At 45.2% G+C, this 23880-nt stretch overlaps 1 protein-coding gene across 3 annotated transcripts in view; it reads left to right on the forward strand.

The window, feature by feature from the left end:
• Nucleotides 1-23880, forward strand: part of alpha-Spec (alpha spectrin) — a 165912-nt gene that overhangs the window by 9500 nt on the left and 132532 nt on the right. For all 3 annotated transcript variants that reach the window (XM_065426522.1, XM_065426521.1, XM_065426523.1), the window contains exons 2-6: nucleotides 425-708; nucleotides 12896-13021; nucleotides 15855-15995; nucleotides 16965-17048; nucleotides 17159-17263. In XM_065426522.1, coding sequence (XP_065282594.1) covers nucleotides 466-708; nucleotides 12896-13021; nucleotides 15855-15995; nucleotides 16965-17048; nucleotides 17159-17263 — 699 coding nt within the window. In that variant the 5' untranslated portion in view covers nucleotides 425-465. The remainder of the gene's footprint in view (nucleotides 1-424; nucleotides 709-12895; nucleotides 13022-15854; nucleotides 15996-16964; nucleotides 17049-17158; nucleotides 17264-23880) is intronic.

Raw genomic sequence — 23880 nt, forward strand, 5'->3', positions numbered from 1 at the left:
TTTGAGATGCTGAAAGACACCGCAGTGGTGTTTGTTTTCATGTATGTCAGTCTTTCTTCATGCAGGGATAGTCTACAAGGATTGTAAGCTTGTCATTTATTATGCTTTTCCTAAACAAAAACAAAGTTAACTGGACTTGGCTAGACATTGCTGTGATAAACATCACTGGTGTCAAGATAGTGTCACGAACTGTCTTCCACTTAATGTTGTTTTTTGCCTTGCCAAATGTCTTCTCTCGCTAAGTGTTGTCTTGTTGCTATTCCAGACATCCAGTCTACCTAGCTTGCCTAACTATTTTCACTCTAGTGTCCCTTTAAGCACAATGTGCTCTTCACTTTACCAGTGTCACTGGTTTCCTTCAGTCAGTATCTGTTGCAAGGCAAGCCTTGCTCACTCTTCTAGTGAATGGCATTCTGCTTTTCAGGCTATTCCCTGGCAGGCTGAAGCCACCAGACGCAGGGAGCCATGGATGTCCAACCAAGGGACATCAAGATTTTGGAAACGGTGGATGACATCCAGGAGAGGCGTGAGCAGGTCCTGGGTCGTTATTCCCAGTTCAAAAGTGAGGCCCGCCACAAAAGGGATCGACTTGAGGAGTCTCGCCGCTTCCAGTACTTCAAGCGCGATGCTGACGAGCTCGAGTCTTGGATTCACGAGAAACTGCAGGCAGCCTCGGACGAGAGCTACAAGGATGCAACAAATCTTCAGGTTAGCATCTGGGCATGGCATACTTGCCATTGTAGTATTGTATAACACGAGCACTTAATTCAGGCATCAGCGTAGTTTACAGCCTGAAGCGAAAAACTCGGTTGCTCCTTGGTAAAAGAAAGTTTGTTGAAAATTGTTAGCTGCTGCATAAACTCTATCATACAGCTAGGTTAAAGGGTTGTGCTGGAGGCATGAATATTCAAATTAAGTTCTCGGCAGATCTTTGCATAGGCTGTTATATTCTAGATTTGTATGGCCCTTTGAAAACTTTGGAACTCCTTGGATTATAGAAAAATCCATACAGGCTCAAGTTATTTCAGCCGTAGCAGTGTGCCTTTCATTTCTTGAAATCTGCTAATACATGAACAATTGTTGTGAATTAGGTGTTAATTAGGTGTTTTGAAAAGCTTGCGCAAGACAGCCATAGGCAAAAGGCATATCTCACGGATGTCGTATCTCACAGTTGTCATAATGCTAGGATTGTATCCCATGTTTGCACTTTTACATCTGCTACAGCTGCACAGATCTTTTCAAAGTTGAATAAATTGGCACCCTTTGCTAAATCGAGTGTTACACCTATCTATTATAATTTTTGCTTTGTATTAGCCTTTAGCTCCACCACTGGAGTAGCCAGCGCTCTTGCCAACATGGCGTTCTAGGTAGGATCACAAGATGATAGCTTGTTTGTGGCATCCCTTACAGTGGGAGCAAGCAACGAATAAATCTTTGTTGTAAAGCTGCATTCTTACTGCATTTTTGTTTTTCTTGATTCCATTGATCATGGCTGATTTGTCGCTTGGAGGTTTGTACTACGCCTGCTCGTCAAGTGCTGTCCAGTTCAAGCTCGAGGAAACAATGGCTGACAACCACATGCACACTATGGAAGCGTTTATTATGCTTGCAACTAATACTTTGAGCAGGCCAGTTAGTAATATTTAACTTCACTGAAGAATTTTCTACAAAATTATGCTTGGTAAAGAGGGGTTTCAGACTTGCCGTCTGGGGTGTAGGTGGCCTTGGCATCTGCCACGGCAGAAACAGCTAACAATGTGCACAGAAACGGGAACGTTGGTGGTAGTAAAAAGCATTTATTGAAAAAGAGAACGAACGTTGAAGCTGGTCAAGTTTCTTATCTCGTCATTGGGTAGGCTTCTTAGTCCACACACTCTCCAGCAGCAATTGCCTGCTGTACCTGCCCTACTAGCCGGAATTGGTCATGTAGATCTGAGCCTGTCAGTGCTGCTTTCCACTGATAAGTGGTGAGGTTGAGAATGGGTAGAAGGTTGAGTGTATGTGTGCACGCCCGCACTGTGTGATACAAGGAGGTGTATTCATTACATTGTGGACATCTATATGAGTATAGAGTGGGATGGATAGCGTGGTCCATATAGCCAAGATGGGAATAAGTATTAGTCTGAAGTTTTTGCCAGGTCACAGCCTCTTCACAAGTTTTTTTTGTGGGAGTGGTAGGGTACGGTGAGTTAAGCGATAGTGTAGTAAGAGATGAGTATAGGTAAGTGGTAAAGGCCCCAGGTAAGTCTCGGCCAGGAACTCTTATCTGCTGTGTCTGGTTGACATGAACTTGGGTGCAGGTATGTGCCTGCTTATAGACTTGTGACCCGGAGTCCATAGGAGAACATAAAAGGGGGTTGGTGTTTGTAGCGAGTTATGTGGTGAGCATTGTTAAAAAATCTTGCCGCTGGTGCAGTGGCATGGTGCTTGGGAGCCCGAAAATACGATAACGCAGTCCTGTTGCAGCTGAGCCACTAATGCTAGTGCAATGGCTACCTCCTCTGCTTCCGTGCAACAATTTCTTTTCCCTCACCATCTACTATGCTCAGCGTGTGCTGAGAGTGGAGAAATGGTAGCGGCATCTGCCTAGAGGAAGTTGGGATGGGTTCCATATTTGCGAGTCAAAGCTTACGCCCTAGCTTGTTTATGACCAGCATGATGCGTGGGTGCATTTTTCTTGGGATAGTTTGGATATGCATTTGGCTGCGGAGATGAGGCGCAATCTTCAGGGGCTTCAGAAGTGTGTAGAGGATATCTTAGTTGTTCAAGTATGTGTCGTCTAGTGGTGGATCACTGTAGGCTCCTTTTGATTAACAAGGTGAGCTTTGATAAGTTTTTGGGTAGTATTGTGAACTCCAGCACTTCTAGTCAGAATGTTGCCGTTCTGGGTGGCAGTCAAAGTGCCTGCTTGTAGGCTGTTCGCAAGAGTACGTTGAGGGCGTTGAGATATACTGTCTTCAGTGGGAGATAGAATATGGAATATACAAGGGGACGGATAATGAGGGCTTGTATGATTCGCAGGATGTCGTCCTTCTTGAGGCCACATATCCTGTCAGTGATGTGAGATACCATTCTAAGGACCTCCATGGTGGAGTGTTGTGGGTATTGGAGAGTATGGCCGGCTCCCCCATCGGGCTGCATGTGCAGACCAAAGATACGGAATTTTCTCACCAGGGGGATTGGGTTGGTACCATTGTAGAGTGTAATATCGGTTGGTATAGGGCTTGCTTTTCCTCGCGGTTTGCACATTAGGATAAGAAGTTCCAATTTTTCTGGAGCGTACTGTAGTCCACTCGGTGTGGCATAGTTCTGTACACTGTTGACTGCATGTAGTAAGAAATCTTGTGCACCTACAGAGCCACCAATTGACAACTGACATTGTCCATATAGTAATGTCATCTGCGTAAAGGGAGTGTTTGATGCTTGGGATGGCATTAAATTGGAGTAGTAGTCCAATGATGGCGATGTTTAGGAGTACTGGTGAAAGCACTGCGCCTTGAAATGTGTGCTTGTTGGTTGTGTAGACAAATTGCATCTGCAAGTTGTCGATGCCAATGGTGGCTGCACAGTTTGTAAAGAAGTCCTTGATGTTATGTGTGTTCTCTGAAGTTAGTATTGCTCAGGTTGTCTGTAATTGTATGGTGTACCATCTTGTCAAAATCTCCCTTGAGGCAAGAGTGGCTTTTGGGCTATTGGTTGTAACGTGGATTTCTTCCTTCAGAATATCTTGGGTGGTAAGATGGGTCGAAAACCAAACATTGTGTCTGGGAAGAGATGCTGCTCCTCTGATGTAGAATTCTTTGTGGACAATGTGCTCAAAGTGCTTTCCCCGACATGTCAGTGATATGGGGTGTAGGTGGCTGAAACGGGGCATTTTACTCAGTTTGGGAATTACTGATTTAGGCATGCTGCTTGTCTCCCAGTGTTGGTTAAGAAGGTCGATTATGGCCTCCAGGGAGTTGTCAAGGTTCTGAAGGATGTTATTGCAGATTCAATCGTGGCCAGGCGTCGTGTTAGCAGTAAGCTTATTGAGAGCTTGCATAAGTTCGGATGAAGTGATTGGCTGGTTCAGTGTCTCGTTTGGAGACCCTGTATATTCGGGAGAGGTTTCAACAGTTGTGCTTTGATCTCTGATCTACTTGTCTTAAAGATCTTGAAGGAGTTGGTTGTTGGTTCCAGGGTAGTTGTGAAAAATTTTCTTCGTAGTGTGCTAGCTCTCCCGCTTGTTTTGGGTGTTATCGAGAAGGTGCCATAGACGTGCCATGTCATCACTATGTGCAGAGTACCCTGTAGAGCAGTGCACATGTGACCCCAGCTCTGGTGTGTGAGATGGTTGGGGTATTTTTCAGTAATTGCAGTGAGGGCCATGATGCAAGTAGGTGACTGTTGTTCTTTACCAAGCTTAGCCACTTTGATTACTCTGTTTGTGTGAATTCCTACAGGGATGCATTTGGATTAAACTCTGGGTTTCTTGTGTCTTTAGTCCTTAGCCAGAAGTGCATTGTCTGAGTGTTGCAATCTCCTGATGAAAGGTGTCAAAATGGGAAATCATTTCTTCACACAATATGTACACTTCCTGTCCTTGGGAGCTGACAGTTAACTCAATTTTGTCTGCTCAAGCTCATACAGCAAATCTCGGAACAGATGTGTCTGTAAGTCGTCGCTAGTAGTCATCTCAATGGAAATGGGCTCGTTTCCGGTACTTCCAGCAGCTGGTGTATCAGGAACGTTTACAACAGAGGTGGGTGAATGCTGAACTGGTTATGTGCGGAGTACTTGTGTGGGTTAGTTCGATGATGTAGTCCTGTACGTAACTCCCTTATCTCAGCGCAAACCTCTTGGACATTGTTCCTCAAGGCCTGCTCTGTTGTGGGGGCACTACGCATAGATGAATTAATTGGTGTTGCAAGTTTGGGACATTTTGGGAGTAGTTGTGGAAAGCAGCGTTCTGCCCAGCTCACCTTGGGAGCCCCAACTGGGAACATTGATCAAAGTGCGTTTGCGGTCTCTGGGAGTGGCTGTTGAGCATGTCTGCTCTCAACGAGTGCTGGCAGTGTTCCAGCGGTGGCGGAGACTTCTACATGCACTGCTTGCAGGGCACCATAAAGTCTCTGGCGACGTTGGGTGCATCTCGCATGACATGCCTAGCTGGCCTGCATGGAGTATTGTGAGCGTAATAAATGCTTTCCAAGTGTAGACGTCATTGTCTACCATTGTTCCCTCAAACTGGAGTGCAGTCTATATACCAGGAGAAAACTGTCTACGAATGTTTCCAACATGTAGTTTTAGTATAAGACATGCTATGTAACCAGAGGCAGCATTTCACAAATACTAAATAGTATACTCCATTTCATACATAGCAGGCAGCGCTGCAGAAGCTATGCAAGTAGTAGTGTGGTCATAGATTTCTTGCATGTGTTTTGCAGTGCAGTTGTTTTTGATCTGGATTCTTTCTTCGAAAGTACTTCATATATTATGACTACAACTTGTAGACACAAGTTGGTCAAATTTGCATATTTGTGCACCTTTGTGCTTCCAGTATGTGGCGCACTATGTTTTGGTCACGAGTGGAAATAATGCACTGTGGTCGCTGGTTGCAGGAACATTTCGTTCACTCTTTTCATGATAAATAGGTGATGTTTGATGCATTTCATGGGATGAATGTGATATTTTGCTACATAAATGTATGAGGCTTAATTTAACATTAAATTACAGAGATGGTGTGCCTTTATTTTTCTTTCATATGTGGTGCACTATTTTTGGTTGGGGATGCGAACAGCGAGAGGTCTCTTTAGCCTTTGTAGCATTGCCTGCTATGTGTAAAACGGAGTGTAGGTGCCATGATAAGCTTGGCTATTCAATCTGGTAAAGAACTTTGCAGTACAGTTTGAGGAAACCCTTGCATGAAAATACTTGTGCTACACGTTAGCTTCTAACATTTATGCAATTATATCAATTGAACCCTATTGCATTGGCATTCCTATGTGTTACGCAGCTTACAGAAGCCAGGGTGTCTGCCAACTAGGAAAACCGGGAATTCTCAGGGATTTTGAGTGGTCTGGAAGAACTTCGGGAAGACACAGGGAATTTGTGCTTCTATCAGGGAAAATTAGCTATAATTTTATTGAAAGGGAACGAAAGTTGCGGTAATGCTGGCTTGAGTAACAGACAGGAATTGTAACGAATCATCTTTGACGCTTTGTCGTCGGCTGGTGAAGTTGCCAGCATACAGTCAACGACCAACTTTCCGGATGCCCGATAATTGGGACGGCTTCTGGGATGCCCGATAATTGGGACGGCACTATCGAAACGTCTGAAATTTCGGACACGGGAGCCCTTCGCTGTCCAATTTTCCTGACTTTTTGCCGCGACCGCAGGTCCGAAACGGCATTAATCCAAGCCACCACCACTGCCGTTTTGATTACCTTGCCGCCTCGAACCGGTGCTCTCACACACAGATCCTCTGGAATCCGTAGCCACCACTGTGGCAATGCTAGGCCTAGCTGCTTTGACCTTCGCTATTGAAGGGACACTAAAGGTTACTATTAAGTCAACGTGGACTGTTGAAATACCATCACAGAAACCTCGAAACGCTTGTTTCATGCCAAGGAGAGGCTTATTTTAAAGGGGTGGAGACATCAAAATTTTCGTTCATGCGTTTGTTGATTCAAACGTTGCATCATGCTTCAGGGAGCACGATACACACAGCAGGATTCTTATATATCCGATAAATAATTTAATAATAGCATTATTATACCGAGCGATTTTGGTTTCGGTTTTTGGGCTCCGGAGGATGCTGTGACGTCACAGAGGAGGAAACGCAACATGGCTTGGTCACGTGGGCCACAAAAAATAGTGACGTAAAACTATGCTGCGTCGTCTGCTTGCGCATACGCGTGCTCTGCCAGCAGAGGTCAACTGGCGATTCGAAGTGCATGTTGCGATTATTATAAATATTGCGAAGAGCGACAACAACGGTAAGAAAATATTGCGGCTTGTGAGAGTCGGTGATTCATTCCGAAGTGCCGTAAGCTTTAGCTTCGAAGTGAACCGAAAAAGGCCTAGCCACGATATCGGTGGCGCCGAACAATCAGAGGCGGTGAAGCTGCCGTCGGTGCATAGAGTGACGACTCCTCGGACGCTGATTGGCCGCTTCGCCGTACGGCTGCCGCACAAATGGGTCCAGGGCCCGTGCTTTCTACAACTAGGAAATCTCGCCGTTCGCGAGCAAAACCGCCGTCGCACGGGGGCCCGCGAAATGGCAAACGGCGTGCGGCGAGTTTCCGTGCCGGTAACGTGGACGGGCCTTCACATTGAGAAAGGCCAAGCGAAGGAGAGACCGCTCCGAGCTGCCGAACTATGCGACTATGTGAGGAGAGAAGCGGACAACACGAACGCCGCATATCCTGGTCCCTTTTGGAGTCGGCCGGCTACTGTTTTACACTCAAACGGGACTTTTACGGGCCTTTGAGTGTTTTACACTCAAAGGCCCGTCGGCACTGCAACTCGCCGCACGCAGTTTGCCATTCGCGGGCCGCCGTGTGGCGTTCGTGTTGTCCACTTCTCTCCTCCTGTGTCCGTGTCTGCACGCCTTACCCCTTCTTTGCATTAAGAAAGGATTTCTATATGCCTGTAGCTCGGTCATAGTGGAGGCTATGCTCGGTCGCTCGGCTCAGCAGGCTCCGTAATCGGCATTTCATCGCTACTCATCATACGTCACGTTTTTGTGCTGGTGTGCTATGACGTCAATATTTTCGTTCCTCCTCTGTGACGTAGTAGCTGCCGCGCTAGCGATGGGTCTGGACAACGAGAAGGAGTTTTTAATGATTTTTTGGAGCTGAATTAAAATTATTTTGAAATGTTTGCAGCGTCCGATACCTCGTTCTGGGTGTCCTTGCATACGGAAGCAGCCTACAACATGCATTTTATAGCCTCAAAATTTGGTGTCCCAACCCCTTTAAGAGAAAATGCGTTCTGAAGCGTCCGCGTACCTCTAGCGCAGTTCAAATCGCCCGCCCTCCGATCGAGGAGTACTGACATCACGGTCTCATAGTGATGTTGCGGCATCGGTGAGTAGAACGGCATCCGCAGACGGCGCTACGGCTTTTCTGCGCAAAACGCAAACGCGCGGCCAGAAACAGAGCCAAGACAGAGCCGACAGCAGAGCGAAAGCGGGAGTATGGTGGCTAGCGGAAGGAAACGCGCGACCATGGGGCTCTTGCATTGCCCAGGGGGCGCTGCGAGAAAGGTGCTAAAAAGCGCCCTCTGTCCTAAAATGGGTCGTACCAAGCTCGGTCGTCTGCTTCGGAAAGCACGTTTACAATATAGACCCGCCACTTTCGGTTGTGTTGTAGCACGGCCTGCTGCGTATATCGGGCGCCGAAAATTTTTTCAGGGGTGGCACGCTGCGTAAAGGCAAGAAATTATGCAGTGCCGAATACGTGTACGCTGTTCAAGAATTAGGCGGCGAAGTTTTAGCACGGTGTCAATCGCAAGTGAAGCGAGTCGCATACGAAGTGGAACTACAGGTAAGGTTTGCACGCTGCTAGATAGATTCAGGCGTACAAACGCGAGGAAATGCATGCTATAAATGAATCCACAGCAGCGATAAGCAGACATCATGTGTATGGAACTGCTCGAGCACACGACGGTACGCGCCGCGATGTACGTACTGCTCGAGCGCACAATCGTACGCGCCGCGACGGCAGCGGTCTTTCGACATGCTGCCAAACGGCGGGCCTCCTGCAATCTTTGTTGATTGCATGCCGCTAAACTGATGCAATGCATGTGAGCTCGCACGTATGTGCGAATCGCGCTGCAGCGCGAGCTGGTGCGCTCCTCGCTTGATGTAGCTTTTAATGACAGCGCTCGAACATTGATGTGCTGCAATCAATATTGCCTTGCTGCGCTGCCTCAACATGCTGGCTTGAGATCAAGGATGAGCGCATTTAACTCTTAACCTGTGCTGCTCGTAGAGTAGTAGTGAATTGTCATCGAATGAGCCCGACCATTTGTGCTCATTTGCATTTCACCACTTCGCATCGGTCGAATTGTTAATTGTCGCTGTGGCCGGGTCTAGAATCGTGAATTACCAGCCATGCCTGCTGCTATGTCGGTCCGCTGTCGGTACTGTAGGTGCAAAAGACCGAAGTTTCGAACGCACATAATCAAGCAAGCTTCAAGACAGGCGAAGCAGTCAGCATGGCACGAAGTTTCGCTTACTCAGCGCGACGAACTGCAGCTATGCAGCGCGCCCGACGCTCCACTTCGCGAGGCCTTGAAGGAAAACGGTAGAATCTGATGTTGGGATTCAGGCCTTCTTGTTCACGGCAGCCCACGACGCAGAAGTAATGACGGTGACGCCTTTTCGAGGCTGGGCTAGGTCTCTCCTTATCGGCACCACTGATTCCTTCTGCCCCCAGCATTACGTCCCGCGGCACACGGAGAGTCCGTTTTCGTTAAACTATAGGCTGCGGCGAGCTCGCGGCGTGGTCGGCGTGGTCTGTGAGAAGCGACGACCCTTTTCGCACTCGCAACAGGGCAAAAAAAAGTGCGAATCGACGCAAAACTTGGCCTAGAAACGTGCTTCGCCACAGCCAGGGCTCAATACGACCCAAGCTGGCACGACCAAGATGTTGTTTCCCGCACCGCCACCAGGCGCCGCTACTATACCTCAAACTCCAGCGCAAGACGCCCATTAGCTGGTACTTCATTCTATGACGCAAACTTCGACGCTCGTCGCAGTGGACCCTGACACCGACAGATTGGCTCGCGAGGGTGGGCTCAACTTCAGCGATTTGAGCACCCACGAGCGCGACCTGCTGCTGAGGGCTCGCGCTGCCGGCGTCGTTGCGTACTACGACGGCGGCCTCGACACTGGCTCTCCGGAGCGGGAAAGCAACGAGGGCTTCCCACGACATCACCCGGATGTGGCATTCTCGCTGCTTGTTCCAAATGAAAGTTTTGCGAGCCAACAGAACCCTCTCAGCACAACGCGATAACGAAACTACTGAAACTCCAAAGCGTGCGCGGCACAGAGTCGAGCGAAAACGAAACATTTCGAACAGCCATATTACTGAAGGGTAACGTCAAAATGTTATTTTTTCTTAGAATCGAATAGACCTAGACAAGTAGCATTTTTTTTCGTCTTATAATCGAATGAAATTACATTTTTAATACGAGTAGTTGAGTATTAGTAACACAAATTATGAGGAGTGCTTTCGTCATCGGGCTAGTACCGGAATGTCGCTGGGGGGTCTCAAATCGTGTCATGCATTTACCTCAATTTCTTGGTTACGAAAGCTCTGTTTGCGATTATATTGATGCCTTAGACGTTCTAGAACATTGCTCTGCCACTTTAACTTGAGTTTCTGGTAACTTTTAGTGTCCCTTTAAGCTTCTTACCGTTAGGTGCCGTGATTTTCATTGAATTTGCCACTGTCAGCAATGGCACAGACTCCGCCTTTGAGGTCCTCGCGATTGGCTTCGAAGCTCGGGAAGCACGGTGCGTTGCATAATGCCGGTACTGACAGGCCTTCAGAGCTTTTTTGAATACGCCTGTGGCTGTTTGAGCCCTTAAGGGCAGTAAAAGACATACATTCATTTTTTCCAACTGACCGATTTTTCGGACGTTTTCGCTGCCCTTAGGGAGTTTGAAAAATTGGACGTTGACTGTACAACTGACCAAGATGCTTCAAATGGTCCAGGGGGCGAATGCACGATGGAAGGAGGACAAGAACAGAAGGGCCTTACGCATTGAGAAATGAACGGGAAAGGAAGTGTGCTGCCACCACTTGGAAAGAGTTTGAGCTCAAAAAATAGTGTTGGCTGACGCCATGATGCAGGTGTCCCTCATCCAAACCAAATAAACTGTTCAAAGCAGTGAAACGTGATACTGAGGCGTCGTGCCCGGGCTGAGAGTATGTCGGGACAATTGAGGTTGGCTTATAAGCTGTTGAGAGAGAATTTCAATTGTGACAAAGTTCGGGCCTCTTACCTCTGAGCTTGTTATCAGTTAGAAATAGCTCATATTTGAAAATATTTGCTTTGTATGCATCTCCTTTTTATATGTATTTGAGAATGTCCAACTCAATTTGCAATTTTTTTTTGAGACATTTTATTTGCTGTGCCTTTTACTAACCCCTACCTTCTATTCTTTTTTTGAATAAAATAAAGGCTACTCCTTAGTATTCAAACTGGATTAAATAGTCTTTGTTTTCAAATTTTTTCACATGCTTACTAGGGAGTGACAGCATCGGGCGACAGGGTTTCAACTCATCCTGACATTAAACATAGACCTACGTCACTGGGAATTTTGCAAAGGCACCCAGGGAAAACGCGGAAAACTCGCGGAATTTGGAAATGCAAACTTAGTAGACACCCTGTGAAGCTAACTTGCATAGAGTAGTAAGGATTAATAGCAGTTTAGGTTACTTCTTCGCTTGTATTGGTTACTGTGACTCAGCTTTGAGCATAGCCTGTTCATTTTATGAGCCCATTGCAAATTGCAAATTGAGTGGCATAAAATTGGTGGATGACTGTTATAGCTCATGAATTCAAGATACACAATTATCTATAGCATCTGTAAAGAGAATGGTTGCTAAGAAAGTTAATTAACCATTGGGATGTGCTTTATTTGGCAGAGCCTTTTTATAAAAGCAAATATCTTTTGTGGCCTGTTTAGTAATCTGTGAGCCCCCTTTCTCACTCGCAGCACAATGAGCATTTTCAATTCATATATACTGCACATCACCCTTGTGTACACTGCAGTTTTTCTCGTGAATCGGTACCAACTAGCTCTGCTTTTGAGTCCTATCACCTGTTGCATGCTAAAAATCGGAAGTCATTCGGAAGTGCTACTAGAAGATAGCTTTATTAAACGACTGGTTCAGTCATCTTTGTTTGTTGATATTCCACTTCATTGCTCAAAGTTGGTCAAAATTATTGTACACTTAAACTGTATGCCAAGTGCTTGTTGCAGCTTGCACTACCACTGAAATGAAATAGCTACTTAGGTGTGCAAACGATGTGCAAGTATTTCATATGGCAATAGTGGTCGCCTCCTTTCCACAGAAGCTAGACGTTCATGGAGCTGCACTGCTCCAACAGGTTGTGGATGCTGCATTGTGACTGCTCAGTGCATGCAATGCACAGTTTGTACTGTTCATGACAGGTAATTGGGTAGTGAGTGATTTAATGGTTGCGCAAAAACTTGCAAATGTCTAAGAATTCTGCTACCCCTGTGGGATCAAATTGAGTTCACGATGTGGAGGCACTGCATCCTACCTACTGTACTTTATTCTAGTTTCAAATTTACCAATCCTAAACTGGATGGAGAATGGAAGGTGAAGAGTCTGTTTAGACTTAGACTGTACTGTTGCAAGTTTTTTCTGCGAAGGATGCTGAGTTGTCTTCTGACATGCTTAAATTCTCTAGGATAGTTGTGCTTTGGTCCAAGATAAACGTTGAAAATATAGATAGACCTGAGGAACCTTGTGATAGGCATTGCTGTCTGATAGATGTGACCCTGCTTCTTATGTGCATGAAAGATGTGGTTGCCGATTACTGCTTAGTGTTGCCTGAACAGTAGTTTCCTCCTACTATAGCAAGTGCATGTAAAACTGATCAAAGTGATGCGAACCATCGGGTGGGGGCTTTCTTTTTCAAACTCAACAACGATGTTGCTGAATGCTACTTAATGTTGCCTGAGCAGCAGCTGCCTCATGTTATAGTTAATATATATCTAAAGCAGTGCATTGGGTAAAGCCAACTGCATGTTTATTGTCTACAATGTGTATTCAAAGTCCTGCTGAAGCACAGGGCATTAGGTAGGACGTTGTGAAATATTCATTGTATTCCTATGAAACTGAGTACTTGGTTGCTTTCTTTTTTGCAGGCCAAAATTCAAAAGCATCAAGCTTTCGAAGCAGAAGTTGCTGCTCATGGCAACGCCATCGTGGTACTCGATAATACAGGAATGGAAATGATTGGCTATGGTCATTTCGAATCGGAAAAGATCAAGGTATGATGTGCTTTACAAAGAGCTAGTGATATGCATTATAACAGACATGCTTGTTTGCAACAAAGTTGTAAAAGTTGCCCGTCCTATGTCAAGTTCATACTAAATATTATGGCGGCCATAGGAGTGTAATAACCTGTCTTCCAAGAATTGTTTTGGTCTATATAGGCCAATTCCTTTAAACCATGCTTTGTTTCATATGGCCTTCTCAATGTAAGTTGCTGAGCTGTTATCATTGCTTGGAAGTACTGTGCCGATATAAAATTTTATTTGCAAAAGGCTTTCTTCTTTTTTTTTTCCTTTATATCAGCATACTTTTACACTTAAACATCTTTAAGGACCAATATGCTGCAGAATTTGAAAAGGCTATAAAGTCGCCAACCAATAATTAAGCATGTTTGAATTAACCGGTCTGTGGCACTGCCACTGGCCCCATAGACCTAAGTTATAAGGATGAGCAAAATTTCAGGCACCTTACATCATGCTGTGCGATAATTAGGACTCCGACTGTACAACTGAATGCTAATCATGCTGTTGACTGGAGTAGAAATACTGATATTTTCATTTTGATACATTGCTAGCCTGTTCACTGGTGCATCCTTAAAGCTGAAGCTAGTGAAGGCTAGTTGATTTATACTGTTTTGCAACTCCTTTGCAGCACTGCCGAAGGTACGAGGCATACACAGGCAATATCCTTGCACAGCGGTATATAGGTCTGGGCATAACTGATTGGTGGTGTGCTTAGAGAGTTTTGCTTTTTCTTGGTACCTAATATCTTAGATCAATACATGACGTGTTAGAACCTTTGCGCATGTACATCGTATACTGCGAATTACTGTGGCGATGACTGCCGGTAACCTCAATAGCCACCCTAACCGTGATTATGTAGTAACGTTTCAGGTGCCCATACAGCACAGACCGCCCACTTTGATCTGAATACGCACTTGTTACTGGTTCTCCGCGCTGACAGCAAGAAATAAGTGGTAAAATCGGTCATCACTTAGTCTCACGCTGAGGGCAAAACGTTATGTATGTTTAGCTATAATTATTGAGATCAGCTGTTTGTTTTGACATTGCTAGTACAGTCGAACCTACTCGTAACAATATTCAAGTGCCACGAAAATTTCATTGTTACAACCAATAATTGTTATAACCGGGTTAAATGAAAAAAATCAAAATAGGGGGATGGCAGTTCATTTGAAGTTCTCAGTAGATAAAGTGTCATTCATATAAGCAATAAAGAGTAGGGGCTCAAGAATGTTCCCTTGTGGCACACTGTAAGGGATAAATTTATATTTTGTGTTCAAACTGTTACGGCTAAATACTGAGACTGATGCTGGAGATAGTATGACAAGAACCTATTTGCATGGTCACATATTTTGTTGCTCAAGCTTAGCTAAGAGTACAGTATGGTGAACGCTTTCAAATGGTTTTTTGAGATCTAGATATATGCCTAAACTGCCTCTTTCGCATAAGACCTGCACTTATAAATGCCTTTTGTGTTGATGAAGCCAGTTCTGTTGATTTGGCCTTCAGGAAGCTGTACTGTGCTTTATAAATAATCTGGTATTAGCACAGAAAAGTGTACAGTTGCTTGTGCATGATTTTATCCCCAGTCCTTTGAAAAAACCGGTAAGATGGAAATCGGTTTGAAATAATTTTGTCGCCAGCCTTGTGAGTTGCTATCACCTTTGCAAGCTGCATTTCCTTTGGAAAGCGACTGTGTTTTAGAGCTAGGTTATAAATTGCAGTTAAAACAGGTCCAATTATGTCCTGAACAAATTTAATTGGCCTTATTTGCATATTATTGCTTCATTTGACTTGTAATTTTTCAGGCTTTGCTGGATTGTAATTTCTAGACTTTCAAACGGCTACAAAATGATCATTTGAAACATTGGAAAGGTCTGTGCTGTCGACAACTGTGTTGTTTCAGAGCATGCTATCAACATTTTATATATGTGTTGGGCCGCTAAGCACAAGGTCGCGGGATTGAATGCCGGCCACGGCGGCCACATTTTGATGGGGGCGAAATGCAAAAACACAAGTGGATACTTAGATTTCGGTGCACGTTAAGGAAACCCAGGTGGTCCAAATTTTCAGAGCCCCCCACTACAGCATGCCTCTAATCAGATTGTGATTTTGGCACGTAAAACCCCATAATTTAATTTTATATTTACCTTTTATATATACTGGTATGTTGTATGAGGCTGTTTAGTCGCTCCCAGAACAGAGCAGCATTATTTACCACATTGTTCAAATAGGCTTGATTATACTCTTAAGGAAGTTCAGTTCAGGTAGCTCAAGGAAAAAGTTGCAATATCTTGAATGACATTGTGGTCTGACTGCTGCACATAAAGGAATATTAGGCGCAATTGTTTGTGACAGTATTGTATTGTGACTAAGCAGGTTGATTACCATTTTTAAAAAGCCCACTGTGGTGGCGTAATGGCTTTGGCATTGCACTGCCAAGCTTGAAAGCCTCGAGATCGAATTGCGGCTGCTGTGACCGCATTTAGTTGGGGCGAAATGCAGAAGCTCCTGTGTACCTTCCAGAGTACATGTTAAAAAAAAAATTACATGGTCAAAATTAATCCGGAGTTGCCCAATATGCGTGCCTCATAATTGTATCGTGGTTTTGGCATGTAAAACCCCACAACTTAATTTACCCTTTCAAAAAACTTTTGTCCGCGAAGGATTATGTCAAACATAAAAAGGCTGTCTGGTGTGGCGAGCTGGGTATAGTGTGAAGGGCTGGGCTAGAATTTTTTTATGTCAAATACTGAAGTCATGGGAAGAGCAGGTGTATGACTGTTTTTTTTTTCCCCCAATGTGCTAGCAATGCCTTGATGAGCTTCATCGGCTCTGGGAGCTTCTCCTGAGAAAATTGGCAGACAAGGGACAGAAGCTGCAGCAAGCATTGGTATTGGTACAGTTTCTGCGCCATTGTGATGAGGTCATGTTCTGGATCAACGACAAGGTGAGTGTGTGTACAATGTGTGCTGCACTATTCCCCTGTAGTGGTTGTTTTTCTGATGGCCTGACTATTTAAACCCCAGACAGCACGTATGCTTGCCAGCTTATCGCTATTCGCACGCCGGGCCTTGCGAGGAATGGCAGTTAACACCTACAATGCCAGGACGTGCTCACTTCTAGCTAGGCACCTTAGCAACATCGCTTCATATTGAGCTTGTAATATACATGTATAGTGCTTCTAAATGTTTATCAGACCCATTAAATTAATTTTTTATTTAACTTGGCATAAAAAAGAAAGTGCTTCCACAGCCAATGAAGGAAAACGTTGGTCTGCACCACACTGCAGCTACGTAGCTACCGTGGCGAGTCTTCACCTTGCCCTGGTGAACCTTCTTGATGGGGAGATGCTCCGACAGTTGTATTGGGCCTGTCGGTCACAGGCTTTAGATGCGCAGGGTGGCGTGCGCTAGCACAGGCACTTGTATCTTACTGGCTCAGGTGTCCACGCATGTACGCGCTCCTATGCTCATGAGCCATCTCACATTGCTCACGGACGCACATGGCATAGAGGCGCAAGTTAATGCATGCTGGCAAACATGTGTAGCCTTGCCCTAACTCTCAAGGATGAAATAGGTGGAATGAAATTATTCACAGCAGTAAAGCTGAATCTCGCTGATAGTTGGAGTGAAAGTGAATGTCACCGACACTTAAGAAATGTGAAGTGGCTTGAAAAGGCAATTTAAACGTATAGTTACTGCTGCTTAGGAGTGTAGCTGTAGTTCAGCAGCACTTGCAGTCATGCAAGTGCCAGCCCATGTTGTTTCTGTGTTCCTTTCCTGTCTCCATTCTTATTGCAATCCACAAACTTCGTAAAGTTCTTGCATTTCTGTTCGCAGATAAAGAGCACCATAATAGGGAAGTTGTTGTTGCAGAATTTGCTTGTTGCTTCTGTACCTGATTGGGGTGTGTGCAGGAAACGTTCGTGATGGCTGATGAGTTCGGTCAGGACTTGGAGCACGTTGAAGTCCTTCAACGCAAGTTTGACGAATTCCAAAAGGTGCTGTGTGTGTTTCTTCTTGCAAATTATTTCAGTCTACAATTCTCGTGTTGTTTCTTTGTGATATTAATTTCTCAATGCAAAATATCCATTTTCTTCAATTATCATAGGACATGGCCAGCCAAGAGTTCAGAGTGACTGAAGTAAACGAACAGGCGGAGAAGCTTATCAACGATGACCACCCCGAACGAGAAACGATCAGAAAAAGGCGAGAGGTAGGAATGTCTCTTAGACAGATTTTACTTGCACTTGTATTGTGAAAGATGGATTTTATGAGATGTTAGCTTTCTGTTACTATGGTTGTTCGTCTATTGTTCAGATTTAATGCATCTTCCTTTTGAGACTTGCTCGAGTGAGCTATTAATTAGTTTAGGCTCTGTCCCATGGCCTGACAATAAAGTATTTGATTTCAAAGGTTTTTGTTTAAGAACTGGTGAAAAACTTCACTTGCCAAGGGTGTACAGTTGAGCAGAGATCTGTGAAATCAACAAAACCGAAGGGCATCTTTATGTGTAAGGTTATGTTAATGTATTTTTTTTGTATTTAATGGTATTTGAAGCACTAGAAGCAAGCTTCATTACACAGTATTGTGCTACGGTCGACTTCTATTAATTAGACCCTGGTACAACCGACGAAAGTGATAGTTATCTGCCAGGTCGAATTAAACAAGGTGCAGATAAAGCACCAAAACGCATTGTGGGTTCATTTGGCAGTATTTACCTGATTTTAACATGCCCTCGAATCAAATTCACGTCTGCTGTCTATGTGTCCAAAGTAGAAAACTCATGTAGAGATGACATTAAAGTTGCTGAAGAAAGCAGAAATCTAATGTGTACCCGATATTTTAGCAAGCAAAATGGGAAAGGGCAAATATGTATTGTACGGTGGCCGTTTTTCTAAAGTAAACTTTGCTGCACGGTTTAAGTCAGCTTCACTGCAGTACGACTGTGTTATGCAGTAAAGCATACAAGCTACAACGCCATTCGGTTTCGTACCTGATTGCACCGTGAAGGCGATTTCTGGCCAAATTTTCTTCGTAATAAAATGCGCAGGTTAGAATTGAATAAATACTGGAATCGGATGTCATGAGCTAGCGTTATCGCTTCAAAATCTTCCTTGGGCAGGCCTAAAATGGGTGTTTTGAGGGGAAATGACAAGCGTTCAACACATTCACTGTCTACTAGGCTCCTTAGACATACTGCCATTAACCCCACAGGGGCATCTGCATAAGCAGGCGTTTGGCATGTTGTGACTTCACGTACCCGAGCTCATGAGGGTTGGACCCACCTGCGTTTAAACGTGCGTGGCTTAGCCATGTCTGGGGTAAAGGGGATGCTGGGGGTTGAGCCTATGCTGAGTGTTGGGACCTTTAAGGCTCCTCGGCGGAGACAACACATCCGTTTGGCCTCGGCTTCACGTAGACAGCACCCCTGGACTGACCCACCCAGGGGAAATCGGCAGTTGTCTTTTCCTGTCTCTCTCTCTCTCCCCCTCCAACCTTCGTCTTTCTCTCACATTCCATCTTTCCTGTCTTCTCCTGGCTTCCCTTTCCTTCCAATTTTTCCAGGCAGCAAGGGTTAACCTTGTGTGAATAGCCAACATAGGTTATTTCATATATGGTTATAGTGATAACGTACAGCTGGCGTTTGTGGGACATGTTTTTACAGTCCCTGTAGCATCTCCTTGTAGGGCTCCACAGTGGGTGGCTGGCGTTATTGCCGAAAATTACATTCCTCAATGGCAAGTTCTTTCCCCCCTCTCCCTGATCTCCCTCAGAAAAGAGGGCGCACCGAAGATGTATTCCAGTTCTTTGGACGTCAAAGACTCAACTTCCCACGATTTCACATCATTCACTCGGAAAGATCAGAGAAACAAATACGAAAAATTTCCCCATTTCTAGCCTTTAACTGAGGCTCTTGGTCCCTTATCCCTGCTGAAATATGGATCCATTTCCTTGTAGGTGGTTCTTGCAGCAGAAGCAGATTCTGCATAGAACTTGTCTATGCACTGTGTCTGCGGTTCCCTGAATTTCTTCAAGTGCTTATGAAAAGTCTTATGATGCAGGCCACGATGGGACACGTTCATCGCTGCCCAAAAGTCATTGAGGGCTGTTTGTCCCTTCCCTATCTGTTTTGTTGCCGCAATGGCTCTTATATTCACGTCAAAGGCCATCGAGTCATCCTGACGAGCAGAACTCCACGAGCTTGCAACTACTCCACGATGTAAACATGGCAGCTCAAGCTTTGTTACAAGTCCAAGTTGGGTGCCTCCTTGAACCTTCATCCCAGTTGTAAAGCACTGCTGGCACGGGCTCCCGGATTGCAGGTCGCCTAGGGCATCCATTTGCACAAGGGGAAATTTTTCGCTTTCACTTGTAGCAGGGGCAGCTTCAGGATCGCGCTTCCATTGCTTGAAATTTTCACTTCGTCGCTGACATAGTACGAAGTCCTTGTTGCACAGCAGCGCGTTTCTTATCCGCCGCCTCTTTGTCCTCACACGTTCGGAAATGTGTTTTCAAGTGCACAGTGGACGACGCGATCCGAGGCACTGTCCGAGGCAGATGAAAGAGAGGATGTGGAAGCTGCTGTCACTAGGCGCACTCGTCACGACAAATTCTTGTGCCGGTGCAGCAGGAGTCGCGTTGCTAGAAGCGTCGACGCAACCACGCTCTTGCATAGATGAAGCAGAAGCTGCCCCACAGGAACCATCGGTGCGATCATCTTCAGCGTGCGGGCGAGCTTCATAGAACGCTTACTTACACCAAACACGTGTATGTCTTGAGTTTCTTTGGGCGCATCGTCGCCGACCGCACAACAATCAGCAGGCTAAACACAATAACCGTCTCGTAAAGATGGTTGAAAATCGTCTTGTAAAGACGGTAGAAACTTGGAAAATATGTGAATGGCTGCAAAGATAGATGATGGCAAGCGGAAAACACAAAGGGTGCTGGCGATGGAGGAGCCGAAGCAGATGACAGCCGGACGCATTATGCAGGAGACCACTACGTCATTGCACGCAGCAGCCAATGGCAGTCGTGGGCTCCCCTGTGTCCCCCGCATCCTTGAGGAGCGCTCGCGCGCTTCGCCCGATCTCAGCTTCGCGTCTCAGCCGCGGGAAACTTGAAAGCTCTCGTGAACCCTCCAATCATGAGTGGTTTATGCCTCTCTCACGCTGCCGCCACCGCCGCGGGTGGCGGGGGAAAAAAACTACAAGAATGCACGAACAAAACAATACCAAAATGGCGGCGCTCGGGAGAGCAGTGGAGAAATGGCGTTCGCGCCAAGTAGGGGCATTTTGAGCGCTCGCTCGCCACTCGAGGGCTGCCAAGGCTTGTATAAACTTTATTTGAAATGGTTTTGCGATGAATTAGGTGTTGATATTTGCAGAAATCGTTGCTTTTAAGACATACTGTCCGAATATGTGGTTTTCAAATAATCGACTTTTTCGCGATTTTTCGGTTTTCAAAGGACATGTTGCCTGGTGGAATGAAGACTGTAGAGATACACAAAAGAGGCAGAATAAGGCATGGGGCATATGGCATAGATCACCGAATACAGAAAATCTAATTGAATTTAAACACATAATCTTAGGGAAGGCGGATACGACTTCAGACGAAGAGAGAAAGCCGGGCGAGGTTCCTTTCACGTATCTAAGTGGGCAGACGAAAATGGGTTTAAAGTTAACCCCCACAAAAGTTCATGTGTTTTTTTCACAAAAAAGAGGCATGGTTCCAGATCCAAGCTCAGAGCTGTTTAGAGAAGAAATACCTGCGTTTTTAGGCGTAATACTTGATGCGAAATTGACTTTCATACCACAGATAAAATATCTCGAGGCAAAATGTTTGAAGGCAATGAACTTACTGAAAATTTTATCACGCACAACATGGGGCAGTGACAGAAAGTTCTTAATGAACCTCTACAGGAGCCTCATCCAACCACGACTGTATTACGGTTCCATGGCATATCGCTCTGCCACGCCAAGTGCATTAATGATTCTAGATCCTGTCCACCACCAATGTATTTGCTTGGCCACTGGTGCCTTCAGAACAAGTCCTATTGAAAGCCTGTACGTAGAATAAAATGAGTGGTCACTTAATCTGCAAAGAACATACACTAGTTTCACATACTTTCTAAATTTTACTGCAATCACGAACACTCTTGCTATGCTACAATTAATGATATCTCATATGCCACAGTTTTTCACAATCAACCCTCTGTGAGACAGCCTTTCTCACTGCATGTGAGAGAGCTGAGTGAAGAAAGGGAAGTCCCACTTCTCGAGCACCGCCTAATGCCTCCAGCAAGCAGCTCTACCGCCTTGGGAGTGGCGGGTGATAGTGTGATATATCATTCGTAAGAGTTGCAAAATATGCACCAGGGGCCATATAACGTAAAACTATTCCAATATGTTTTTACTCCAATCTCCTGATGTCAAATTTGCGTAACCGCGACGCAAGCATTGGGCGGACATCCGCAGGGTTGTCTTGACAAAGCAATCAAATGCGCGCCTCGTTCATAGGTCACTTTTGTTTGCTTGAAGAATGAATAACATTGCCTGCACTGAGTGGCTTGTCTTATCTAATTGGCTCACAAGAGGCGAGGAGCATGCTCAAGTGGAGAGGGATTCGATGGGGGCCGAGCCACTTCACTGAATATCGATAACCAGATGAAGAGGGTGGTGCCGGCGTCTGCGATTGGTCCGCTTTCTCTTACTTGGCTTGTGGTGGTTCGTCGACGTATGGCGGGGGCATGCAACGGAAGCTTAAGAATGACGCTAAAATGCATCCTCAGCAAAGAAGAGTTGGCAGAATGAGGTTGTAAACGTGCCGAAAGTTCTCAAAAATGTTACACGGCCACGCAAAAGGTTTGATTACATGCAGATAAACCCATGCTCTCCGGCAGGGGCGAGTAGCGAGTGCCGGGGAGATCGGCGGCAGCCATCTTTTATTCCTTTCGGAACGGGGCAGCCTGCGGCTATTCAGAAAAAAATTCAGTTTTGTTCGTCATATTAATGCATCTGTAACGCGTACGCGCCGCTTCGACGCGGTAAGTTTTTGAGTGGGTGCAACACGAAAACTCTTGACCAATAGCCGATGGCTAATGGCAAAAAGGTGTCAAATCAGAAATAACTATTTTTGTTTTGTTCGGTCAAATTATGCATAATCAGTGTGTGCACGTCATATCAGATATGGAGCCATCGCTGTTTTTGTGAAGACCCGTGACAGGTGAAGTGGGGGTGGTCCAAAAAAGTTTTTGACCAATTGCGGTGGGCTGATTGCAGAATTGGAATAGAAAAGTTTGGAATAGCTTAACGTTAAGCGCCCCACAGCTCGAAATTCGATTGCATTTCCATGAAATTCAGTCGAAGTATTGTCGTCCTGAATTCTACACCGATGCATCAGTCTCATGCTGGCGTATCTTATGTGGCTGTTGGTCCCTCTTTCTCTGAATCGGCTGTATTGAGCCCTCATACAAGTATCTTTACTGCTGAAGCCTATGCAGTACTGTCTGCGGTTAAACAGATAAAGAAATTAAAACTACAGAACACAATAATATTCACGGACTCATTAAGTGTTGTTAAAGCAGTGGTGTCCTTAAGGAAACGCAAAAATCCTATTTTCATTTAACTTTACTTCTAGTTGTGCAATATTTATTCATCTCGTAGACATGTGACAATATGCTGGGTTCCTGGCCATAGATGCATCGAGGGTAATGTGATGGCAGACCAAATGGCCACATCAATTACATCGCAAGCTATTAATCCTACTGCTGCTATTTCTACCACAGATCTTAAGCCTTTTTTTTTGTGAATGAAACTGCGAAGCCACTTGCAACGCTTGTGGGACAATGAAACAAATAAGCTGCACTTGATTAAGCCAAAGTTAGGTTTTTGGCCCTCCACAACAAAATCACGGCAAAAAGATGTCCTATTCTGTCGTCTCAGAATAGGACACACATTTGGGACCTATAATTTTCTACTTACTGGAAATGAACCTCCAAGCTGTGGTAGATGCGGAGAGAGTCTGACCGTCCTCCACGTTCTACTGGAGTGTTGGAAAGCCGACGCTGATAGAAAGAAACCTTTTCCTCTGGCATACCGCTATTGTGTCCCACTTCACCCGGCTATGTTTCTTGGTAAAGAACTGCTTTTTAACAACAATGCAGTCCTCGGTTTCTTGAATGATGTCCTACATGTTATTAGTCCCTTACTTTCGTAGCGCTTCCTCTCTTCAGAGGATGCCACTGCGATATCAGTATTATATATAGCACATGCCTCCAGACCCTTTTGTCTGAAGGGCTCTAATGAGGCAGTAGTGCTCTAGTCAATTTTAGCATCTGACATTTTTTGAATATTGTATAATTCTTTTGCAATGCATCTTAATGCTCATAGTATGTACACGTCATTTGTCATCGCCATAATCTTATTACACATAGATTTTACGCACTTTAGAGTGACCATATTTAAGGCCCCTTTACAGCCCTGTCACATCAATTTCATAGAACTTGTAACTACACTGCCAACTCATTACCACAGACATGGTGCTCTTTGGCCATACCTGCCCCTTGCACCATTAAACATCAAACATTCATTCATACATACTGCCACTAATCATCATCAGGCTATTTTATGTCCACTGCAGGACGAATGCCTCTCCCTGCAATCTCCAATTACCCCTGTCCTGCGACAACTGATTCCAACTGCCATATACTAGTTGCTATATGGGTCAGGCACATTCATGCTGACTAGTCAAGTTTGGATTGTCCGGTGAAGGCCAATTTTAGGATTGAAATAACAAAAGTCTGGGCCCATAGAAGTGCATGGGTGCCAGCCA

Source organism: Dermacentor albipictus, chromosome 1 (assembly GCF_038994185.2).
Source record: "Dermacentor albipictus isolate Rhodes 1998 colony chromosome 1, USDA_Dalb.pri_finalv2, whole genome shotgun sequence".
NCBI lineage: Eukaryota > Metazoa > Arthropoda > Arachnida > Ixodida > Ixodidae > Dermacentor > Dermacentor albipictus.